We start from the raw sequence: 10,422 nt of genomic DNA, 5'->3' as shown, positions 1-10,422 counted from the left end.
CTAAGGGAGCCCTGGACCTGCACCCGGAGCCCGACCCGCCGGACGCGGGCTCTCGGGATTCCAGGCTCACTGCGGTCCCGGCGCCTCGCGGTTGCTAGGATACCGGGGGCCGTTACCGCGGCGCGGGGAGATGACGACACGCCGCCGCTTCCTGTCGCCGCCGCCGCCGCCGCCGCTCGCGGGCCTGGGCCAGGTCCGTGGCATCTCTGGCTCCCAGGCGGCAATGCCTAGGGCTGGGGGCGGGGGAACTAGGACCATGGGATCGGGGGGAAGCCAGGAGAGGACTGGGGGTAGGGGCCAGGCGCCGGCTCCCCCCCTTTCCCGCCCCCCTCCATTGATAGCTGGCTGCCGCCCCTACTGGCGGGAGTTGGGGGGGGGTAGGGGGATGGGGCGCGGGCCCCCTCCCCGCCGCCTCCCTTGATCGTGGGGCGCCCCCGGGAGGCCTTGGGCCTGGGCTCCTCACCTGGGGAACGGAAGAAGGGGCTGGGGGCAGGGGGCGCTGGGTCGGGAGCCGAGGACCTACTGTCCGGTCTTTGCCCTCCCCGGAGTCGGGCAGGGGTCGGCCCTCCGGGGTCCCTCGGGGCTCGGCCTCAGTCCCGTTGTCCCGTGATCCCTTCGCAGACCTTTGGACACTTCCCCCCTGGAGCATTCGCTCGTCACTGCCCCCATCGGTGGGCAGCGTCTGCCCCTGCCCCGAGGATGACTAAGGCACCATGGGCCACACGCTGTGTATCTGCTCCCGAGGGACCCTCACTATCGACAACAAGAGATATCTCTTCATACAGAAACTGGGAGAGGGGTAAGTGCTGCCTGGTCGCCGCCTAGCCCCCAGGTCAGCGTGCGCGTGCTTCGTGTGTGTGTGTGTGTGTGTGTGTGAGTGAATGAATATAGGATCCTGGGTGTCAGGGCTGGAGGAGACCCGGGCCTTCTCATCCAGTCCCCTCATTTTACCGGGGACCAAACTGAAGCTCAAGGAGATGAGATGACTTGACCGAGATTCCATAGATAGTATCAGAAATGGAATTTGAACCCAGGTCCTCTGACTGTTCTAAGTTCCATCAATCCAGTTCTAGAATGTAGGGTCCACTAAGAAGAGAACCTGTTGGGGAAGCTGCTTCCAGGTTTTGCCCTGCAGACTCGCCTTGCCGACTGACGGGGACTAGTCTTGCCTTCAGAATTTCCAGAGCCCCCATCTTAGGGAGGTCTCTGCTCTGGGGGTAAATACGCCCTTAGGGAACCTCTAGACATCTGACTTATTATAATATGGCCGTGGACCTTCTTTGGCTCCAAGTGGGTTCAGCTACGTGGACCTGGTGGAGGGACTGCAGGATGGGCACTTTTATGCCCTGAAGAGAATCCTGTGCCATGAGCAGCAAGACCAGGAAGAGGCCCAGCGAGAGGCTGACATGCACCGACTCTTCCAGCATCCCAATATCCTTCGCCTTGAAGCCTATTGCTTGACAGAACGGGGCTCCAAGCAGGAGGCCTGGCTACTGCTGCCCTTCTTCAAGGTGAGACCAGCTTCTGGTTGAGGACTGGGTAACATGAAAGTTCTCTGGGGACTCTGAGTTTTAAGGAAGGACACTATGAGGGAAGGGATGTGAATTGATGGAATCAGGATTTGTGTTTGGGGGGAAGGCTGTGCCCATAGGCACCTATGAATGGTTGTTCAGTGAATGAGTTCAGAACTTTGGGTTTTCATACCCCAGTTACCTTTGGCGGAAGACAGGACCCTAGCCTGGTAAATAGGAGAGCCCCTTCGAATAAGAAGGAACACATAGCCAGCCACAGTGGGAATTGCAAGAGAGACTTGTGTTTTGCAGAAGGGTACACTGTGGAATGAAGTGGAAGGGCTGAAAGACAAAGGCAATTTCCTGTCTGAGGACCAAATCCTGCTGCTGCTGTTAGGCATTTGCAGAGGCCTAGAGGCCATTCATGCCAAGGGTTATGCTCACAGGTCAGTGGAAAGGTATTATGTGCCTGCTGGGGAAAGGTGGGAGGGGGGATAAAATGGACATTTACTGAGGTAGGCGAGAGACTTCTTTTGTGCTTTTAGCCAGAAGCCTGCCTGTGCTTTATAAGTATATATGACGTCAGTAATCCTTAATAGGGGGCCTTAAGTCCAACTTCCTTTCCTACAGGGACCTGAAACCAACCAATATTTTACTTGGAGATGATGGGCGGCCAGTGTTAATGGACTTGGGTTCCATGAATCAGGCACGAATCCAAGTGGAAGGCTCCCGACAGGCACTAGCCCTGCAGGTGAATTTTCTTTAGGGATATTGGAGATGAGGTGGGGTGGAACTAACACTGTAAGTCAGGCTACACTCCTCAGGTTCTAACATGTTCCTTTTGAACATGGAGGTGATATGACCCATTCCTACCTTCTGGGATCATTTTTTTCCAGGACTGGGCAGCCCAACGCTGTACCATCTCATATCGTGCCCCTGAGCTCTTCTCTGTACAGAGCCACTGTGTCATTGATGAACGAACTGACATTTGGGTGAGCCTACAGGGAGTTGGAGGCTTCTGTCTGCTTTGGAATGATTTCTTAAGGGAAAAATGGGAGACATTTGCCTTACTTTCTACAGTTTGGGGCCCCAGGAAACCTGTCATGCTGTTCTTTTTCCTCCACTTCCTTCCTGTAAGCTGGTGGCAGTGCAGAGGAAGTGGTATAGCCACGGTCTCTGAGCAGGAGCATGTAGGCCTGGAGCTGTTCAGCCCAAAGCTCCATCTGTCCTCCAGAGCCAAAAGGGCAGCAGAACTGAGTTAGATCCCTGCTGCCATGGTGAGTAGACTAGCAGCCCTTCTCTCCCCTTCCCACATTGGCTTAGGCAGCTTCCTTTGCTGACATCAAGGAGCAGGGGAATGGAGCACTTAACAATGTCTGGCCTAGTACCTGGTAGATGATTCATAAATGGTTGCTGATCAATACAGGCCCCTGGGTCCCATTTCCTACAAATCATAGATGTGTATTCAGTCCCTAGGTTGTGTGCTGTATGCTATGATGTTTGGGGAAGGCCCTTATGACATGGTGTTCCAGAAAGGGGACAGTGTGGCCTTGGCAGTACAGAACCAGCTCACCATTCCCCAGAACCCAAGGTGAGATCATGGAGGCGAAGCTGTTCCAGAAGCTGCTAAGTTTCTATGACATGGAAGGCCTCATGCCTTAGGGGAGTGTGTGCTGGTGCATGTGTGTGTGTAGCTCGTCACATCTGTACTCCCCAGGCATTCCCCAGCATTACGGCAGCTATTGGCCTCCATGATGACTGTGGACCCCCAGTGCCGGCCACATACTTCCCTCCTCCTCAATCAGTTGGAAAGTTTGCAGCCTACAGCTCCCGGCCAACATACCACACACATCTGAGCATGCAGGTTGGAACATAGAATTTTCTATAAGAGGAAAGTATTTTGTCCTCAATGGGACTTTGAGGATAGCAGACTGTCATCCACAAACTCAAGAATACATAGATGCTTCTGAGTTCCTACCCATGAAGGACAAAGAGTGGGTCCTTGAGAAGGGACCTGGCTGACCCAGAAAGGGAGAAATGGTCTCATACGATACAATTGGGCCTGCTGGGTCCACATCATGGTCTGCCCCTGAATGTGGGGGGTAGGGAACAGCATTTTCAGAATATGTAAATACAGAAGTAAAGCTAAAAGATGTCTGTTTATTTGTCTCTTGTTTTCTTTTGGTGGGGAGTGGGGAGAGAAGAAAAGGTATCAAAATCTGTTTGTCCTTTCTAGAAAGAGTGAGGAACTTGGAGGGCAGGGAAGAACTAGCCCACCCCCTACCCCCACCTTAGGAATGCAGGCTAGGACACCAGCCCTTTGCTGAACATGGGCTGGAACAAGTTCAGACTGTTGTGTAATCAAGGCAAGACCCCTCTAAAAGCAGTCAGCCTTTTCCTTTCCTTCCTGAATCTCAAGCCTTTGTGCCTCAGCCAGTAGGCCAGCAGCAAGCTTTGGCATAGCCATCGAACAGGTCTTGACAGCCCCAGGGTGCTGATGGTGGCAGCCATTTTATCCCAGGCTTTTTTCTAATGTTTCTAGCACACAGAGTTAATGATTAATAAGCAGGCTGTTGTGGCAGTGCCCAGCAGCCCTTCCTGCAGGGCCTGCTGAGTAAACAGGGGGCCCAACCTTGGCTGCTGCCTCTACTCTACTCCCTGAGGGAAGGGCACTGCGTCCCTGAATCACCAGAGAGGGCAGGGCCGGCGCCCTTAGCCCTTGTGACACAGGCTTCCTCCAACTACACCCATCCCCCCATGCTGACGCAGAGCTGGGCCCTGGGCCACCTATTAGCATAGCTGTAATTTCCCCTAGGGCCCTGGCAGAAGGCCCCCAAGAGGCGAGGCTGAATCTGGAAAAAAAGCACAGACAGAAGGGGAGAGGACCTGACTTTAATGCCACAGCTGAAGGTCCCCAGCAAAGCAGTGGGAGAGACCATGGAGGCCATGCAGAGATGGGAGGTGCAGAAGGGACAGACACACCACCGTTCCATAGCACCACTGCCCTGCCCATCCCCCAGGTTTGAGGCTAGGCACCCCGCCCTGGGACTCGACCAACCCTGCCCCACCTGAAGCTAATGGTCTGGCTCAAGCTTCTCTTCTAAAGCTGGAGAATGCAGAGACAGCAAGAAGGTGGCAGGGAGCTCTTCCTCAATGAGAAACAAAACTGGTCTTTAGTTTTCATTTTGAGGTGAGCACATCCTGCCAAGGGCAGGCAAGGTTGGCTGTGGTGGTGGGAGGAGCCCACACCCAAGATAAGTCCAACTCTTTGGTCCTCTTTGGCCTGACCTCAGTGCCCTAGGGCCTTGAATGCAAGGGACTAGGGTAGGCCTTCTGGGCAGGGACAGGGATTGTCAGCAGTCCTTACCTTCAGCCCATAGGAAAGAAAAAGGTGATGGGCAGCAGGGAGGGAGGGCAGGCAGCAGCACAAGGGGTGGGGACAAGTTTAGTTTCAAAACACAGAGACTCTGTTTATTTCGAAAGGATTTTGCAACAAACAGTAAAATGGCTTCAGGTGGCCTCTCTACTCTTCCCCCTCATCCTCATCCTCGTAGGAGTCGATGCCCACCTCCTCGTAATCTTTTTCCAGGGCTGCCATGTCCTCCCGAGCCTCAGAGAACTCTCCCTCCTCCATGCCCTCACCTACATACCAGTGCACGAATGCCCTCTTGGCATACATCAGGTCAAACTTGTGGTCCAGGCGAGCCCAGGCTTCTGCAATGGCTGTTGTGTTGCTCAGCATACACACTGCTCTCTGTACCTTGGCCAGATCCCCACCAGGAACCACAGTGGGTGGCTGGTAGTTGATGCCAACCTTGAAGCCAGTAGGGCACCAGTCTACAAACTGGATACTTCGTTTGGTCTTGATGGCCGCGATGGCAGCATTGACATCTTTGGGCACCACATCGCCACGGTACAGGAGGCAGCAGGCCATGTATTTGCCATGACGAGGGTCGCACTTCACCATCTGGTTGGCTGGCTCAAAGCAGGCATTGGTGATCTCGGATACTGAGAGCTGCTCATGGTAGGCCTTCTCAGCAGAGATGACAGGTGCATAGGTTGCCAAGGGGAAATGGATTCGAGGGTAGGGCACCAAGTTGGTCTGGAACTCTGTGAGGTCCACATTAAGGGCACCATCAAAACGAAGAGATGCCGTGATAGAGGAGACAATTTGGCTGATGAGACGGTTGAGGTTGGTGTAGGTGGGACGTTCGATGTCTAGATTTCGGCGACAGATGTCATAGATGGCCTCATTGTCCACCATGAAGGCACAATCTGAGTGCTCAAGGGTGGTGTGGGTAGTCAGGATGGAGTTATAGGGCTCTACCACAGCTGTAGAAACCTGGGGGGCTGGATAGATGGAGAACTCTAGCTTGGACTTCTTGCCATAGTCAACTGAGAGCCGTTCCATCAACAGGGAGGTGAAGCCAGAGCCGGTGCCACCCCCAAAGCTATGGAATACCAGAAAGCCTTGGAGTCCCGTACACTGGTCAGACTGAAAGGCAAGAAAAAAGGGTGGTCAACACACACCTAGGTAGAAACCGGAGGCTGAATCCTGAAGTGGAGCCAAGCTTATCCTAGGAGACACTGGGACCAAGAATCTAACACCTCATACCTATATAGCATCATGCTTTGGAGAATGTGGACTTTTCTACTCTTCCCTGAAAATTGCTCACAAGAAACTTGTGTCACCACCAGACCCTCCCAAGCACTCACCAGTTTTCGGATTCGATCCAGCACAGGGTCAATGATCTCCTTGCCAATGGTGTAGTGGCCACGAGCATAGTTGTTAGCAGCATCCTCCTTACCAGTGATCAGCTGCTCTGGGTGGAAGAGTTGTCTGTAGGGGCCATTTCGGATCTCATCTGGAAGGAAGTGTGTCACATAGTCAGGGAAAGAGAGGTGCTATGCTAAGCACTTCTCACCCTTTCACCGAACATTGTGTTAGAAAGTGTATACAGTTTACAGCTTAGCCTGTCACGAGATGCCAGCGACTATATTCATTGCCAAGTCCAGCATGAGATCAATACACCTTACTCAAACAAGTCTGTGAGTTTTTCAGGCAGGAATAGGAAAGTAGGGGGTATGGTCCAAGGATCTAATTTTAAGAGTTCATTCTAGATTGTTCCCTTATCCCAGTCATCCCAAGCCTCCCCATGTTCTTACCAATCACTGTGGGCTCCAGGTCCACAAAGACAGCCCGAGGCACATGCTTGCCAGCCCCAGTTTCACAGAAGAAGGTGGTGAAGGAGTCATCTCCTCCCCCGATGGTCTTGTCACTGGGCATCTGCCCATCAGGCTGGATACCATGTTCCAGGCAGTACAGCTCCCAGCAGGCATTGCCCATCTGGACACCTGCCTGCCCCACATGGACTGAGATGCATTCACGCTGAAGGATGGAGGAAAGGTGACAGAATAAGCCCTAATCTCAGCAGACCATTCTTGGGAGATTCAGGACTTCATAATGGGTAAAGAACTCAAAAAATGCATATATGTAAGCAACACACTCAGTATACTCTTTGAAACTACAGACATGGGCTGAGACTGATTCCACAATCCCCCGAGATGAGAAAGTAGTCAGCAAGAAGGTCCATAAGATCACCAAAAATGGGCTAGAGATGCCTAAGTGTCTATGAGAAATTAACAAGAACAGGGGCAAATTCTCTTGTATACAGGATGTACACCAGGGGAGCAGTACAAAATCCCTACTGCTATTTTTCTTTTGAGGCAATCTGGGTTACGTGACTTGCCCAGGGTCACACACTGAGTATGTGTCTGAGGGCAGATTGGAACTAAGGTGCCTCTATTCACTTTGACGCCTAGCTGTCCCTCCTACCACATTTTAATACACAGCCTTTTCATCAAAAGGTTCTCAGACCTTGGAAGTCTGCATAATCATCTCTTATAGATTCTTGGCTTAAAAAAAAACAGGAGCAGATTTCTCCCATCCATAATCAAGGTATTGGCATTGATCTATCAGGCTTATGTATCCTATACTTCTCCCTACTTCCCAATTTAAGCCCCATCTGAGAGAGAGACTGCAGTTGCTTTTCTCACCTCCACCCCCACACTCTCAAGCCCAAAGCACCACGTCAGCTTGTCACTGGGTACACCAACCCAGGCAAAGCAGAACTAAAGCAAGCAAGTACCATGGGGGTTATAGGGATAATAGCAGATGTCCAAGGAGACGGTTCTTTTTAGTACAAGATTAACTACTGAAGAGCCAGTGCAAGAAGAATTAATGATCAGAGTTCAGGCGGGTCTCCCAACCCCCATTTCAGGATGGCAGAATGAAGGTTACAAAATATTCAGCAAAGGAAGCGGAACTTGTGTTGAGGCCCCAAGGCAAGTAAGTGCCCTCCATCCTCCTCCTCCTCCGCATTCCCCTTCTGCAAGGGCCACCATATCACCCCACCCTACACCGATATAATTTCCAGTGAGGTTCCAGACTAAACCCGGGATTAGATTACAGAGCACCCCACCCCTCCCCCCACCTCCGGCTATAAATACCATCTGCCCTCCCCCCCAACCTGGACTCAACCCCAACTCTCTCATTCCCCATCCCCAGCTGTCCCTGCCCATCAGTCCGTGCGGGCTGGAGGGGGAGGGGTTAACTCTAAGCATGGTCTGAAACCCTTTCCCGCCGTCCAGTGAGCGCCTCCTAAGCATCGCCCCCGCCCCAGCTCCCCAACTCAGAAGAGGGGTGCTGAGTCACTGAGGAGGGCTCGTGAGGCTGCATACTAAGAGGAGCGAGGATGCGTGGCCAGATCCCCGGAGTAATCTGGCCTGCTCCCTGGCCAAGCACGTGTCCCATCCATTCCAGTGGTCCCAGACCAGGGGCAGCGAACCGGACTTCCCTCGCGCGGGAAGGCCAAGGTGCATGAGCAGCGGGGCCCGCGTGACTAGCCCCAGGAGAGGGGGAAGGGACACACTTGTGCTTGGGGGAAAGGGGACGGGGAACAGATTGAGGCCCTTTCCTGACTATACATACAACAAGCACAGTGCCCCCACCCCTGACCCCATCCTGTTTTTTCCTGAAGGTCGTGAGACCTCTGCTCCAGCCCGTCTAGCCTAGACAGAGCTCATCCCAATATACAAATATAACTATAACTTCTAACTACGCTCATATTAAATACACACATATGAAGGAATTTTAAAAACAATCTACGTAGGGCTTGGGACCACGGGGATGGGGACCCTAGCTAGGGCTGTGGGGATGTTCTATTTTAAAAAAAGGGATAAACAGAAGTCATAGCGGCAGGGATGGGGTCCCAGCCCGGGCCTCACTCACCATGGTGGGGGTCCGGGCCGGAATGTCTCACGTTGAGTCTGCGTGACGGATCTCGGTGAGAACTGCGCCAGCTGCAGTGCCGCACTGCTTTTGTATGATTGGGGTGGGGCCAAGCGCATCCGACACGCCCACAAAGGAGGGGACGCTTAGCCGGATGACCACGCCCACCCAACATTGTGGGGAGGTCGCTGTCCCTGAGACCACGCCCTGGTGGCGGTGGGCCGGTGGGGCAGGTTTCACCAGCTCTCCTTCCTCTGTCACACCCTGGGGAGGCTCCAGTCCTAAGAAATTTATAGTTTTGCAACATCCAGCCTTAACCCTTCCTTCGTTTGCTGCGTAATGTTTGGGAGAACAAGTGTATTTAACGCCTCACTCTCAGAAAAGAACTTTGCCAGATGGGATGCGGAGAAGAGGTGGGAAACTTCTCATCTTACGGAACTTCCTTTCCAAAACTCTGGGGGAGGATGTCTGCACCTGTAGTCTTTAGACTCTGACTAATTGGGCTTTCTGATCCAGACCCGGGGTCCGTGGCACGTTTTCCAGAGGAAACGTGCTTGGGTTCTGCTTCCTTTCCTTCCGATCCTTTCTTCCCAGAGCAAGGTTCCAGGTAGCAGTGGAGTCAATCAGCTCTTGAACATTCTTCTGGCCACGCCACCTGGTAATCCCAGCAGGTACTACAGCCCCCAGAGTTTCAAAAAAGTAGAGAGGGTGGCGAGTCCAAGGGACTGGAGAGAGGAAGTCTCAGTGCCCAACTCTAGAAAACATTGCCTAAGCTTTCTATGCGGGAGTAATTGCTTCGGCTCCCCCCTCCCTACGAATAGACACCAGTGATTTGAGGTGCGGCTCCCTGTATAGAAGGGAGGCTACTAGTTCCTAGCATGACTTCACCATCACATCCCTCATCGCCACTCCAAACCATCATCACTGTCACTTTTAGCATTGACTGCTCCCAATGCCCTGGATACTTGAGAGATCTATCTCACCTTGAATTCAATCGTCACTTTCTGAGTCACATTTCCTGACTGGACCTTCTTATTTGGATCTTGGGAAAAGGCGCTGCTTCTACCTCTGCCGATGGAGGAAAGAAAAGTGTAGGTCAGTCAACTGACAAATACCTTATAGTACCTTTTAAGTAATATATGTACATATATATGTATATATATATATATATGTGTGTGTGTGTGTGTGTGTGTGTATATATATATATGTATGTATGTATATCTGTATGTATTTGAAGGGGCAGCATGGCATAGGGGACAGAGTTGGTGTTCCTAAGACCTGGCTGGCTTCAAGTCCTGTCTTTGGCATGTATTGTCTGTGCCAGTGGACAAAGACCTCTTAGCATCTTCAAGACTATAAAGTTGCAGAAAAGGTGAGCCATCTACACTGGATGAAATAAATAAAATAAAATAAATTACAGGTCCAATTTTTAAAAATATGCTAAGCACTGTGGGGCACAAACGAAGGGAAAACCCAGCTTTCAAAGGGCTTACAAATATAGCACAGTGGTTCTCAAAAAATGTATTTTTTTGCTACCAACGATAGTATTTTTTGCCATGAAGAATTGAGGTACACTATATGATTATCAGTGTAAGTTACACAATTTGGGACAGGCAGAAA

General features: G+C 52.0%; 2 protein-coding genes across 4 annotated transcripts; one reads left to right on the top strand and one right to left on the bottom strand.

The window, feature by feature from the left end:
* Positions 1–124: 124 nt before the first annotated feature.
* Positions 125–3,672, top strand: STK16 (serine/threonine kinase 16). 3 transcript variants are annotated; one of them, XM_036758188.1, is made up of 8 exons: positions 125–193; positions 622–799; positions 1,292–1,511; positions 1,824–1,957; positions 2,142–2,262; positions 2,408–2,503; positions 2,981–3,102; positions 3,229–3,672. In XM_036758188.1, exons 2-8 carry the CDS (start codon positions 714–716, stop codon positions 3,365–3,367), a joined length of 918 nt encoding a protein of 305 aa, XP_036614083.1. In that variant the 5' UTR covers positions 125–193; positions 622–713; the 3' UTR covers positions 3,368–3,672. The 3 variants fall into 3 exon arrangements, 2 of the variants coding, with proteins under 2 accessions (XP_036614083.1, XP_036614084.1); XM_036758189.1 differs by lacking the exon at positions 125–193 and adding an exon at positions 274–290; XR_005010284.1 differs by having other exon boundaries at positions 2,408–3,102.
* Positions 3,673–4,387: 715 nt separating this feature from the next.
* On the bottom strand, positions 4,388–8,879 carry TUBA4A (tubulin alpha 4a). Its single transcript, XM_036758187.1, has 4 exons — positions 8,803–8,879; positions 6,678–6,900; positions 6,228–6,376; positions 4,388–6,006 (listed from the first exon to the last, which is right to left on the bottom strand). Exons 1-4 carry the CDS (start codon positions 8,803–8,805, stop codon positions 5,035–5,037), a joined length of 1,347 nt encoding a protein of 448 aa, XP_036614082.1. The 5' UTR covers positions 8,806–8,879; the 3' UTR covers positions 4,388–5,034.
* Between the last annotated feature and the right edge of the window lie 1,543 nt (positions 8,880–10,422).

The sequence above is a fragment of the Trichosurus vulpecula genome, chromosome 4, assembly GCF_011100635.1.
Source record: "Trichosurus vulpecula isolate mTriVul1 chromosome 4, mTriVul1.pri, whole genome shotgun sequence".
NCBI classification, from domain to species: domain Eukaryota; kingdom Metazoa; phylum Chordata; class Mammalia; order Diprotodontia; family Phalangeridae; genus Trichosurus; species Trichosurus vulpecula.
Note: the sequence above shows the minus strand (reverse complement) of the source record. Positions and strands in the feature narration are given on the sequence as shown.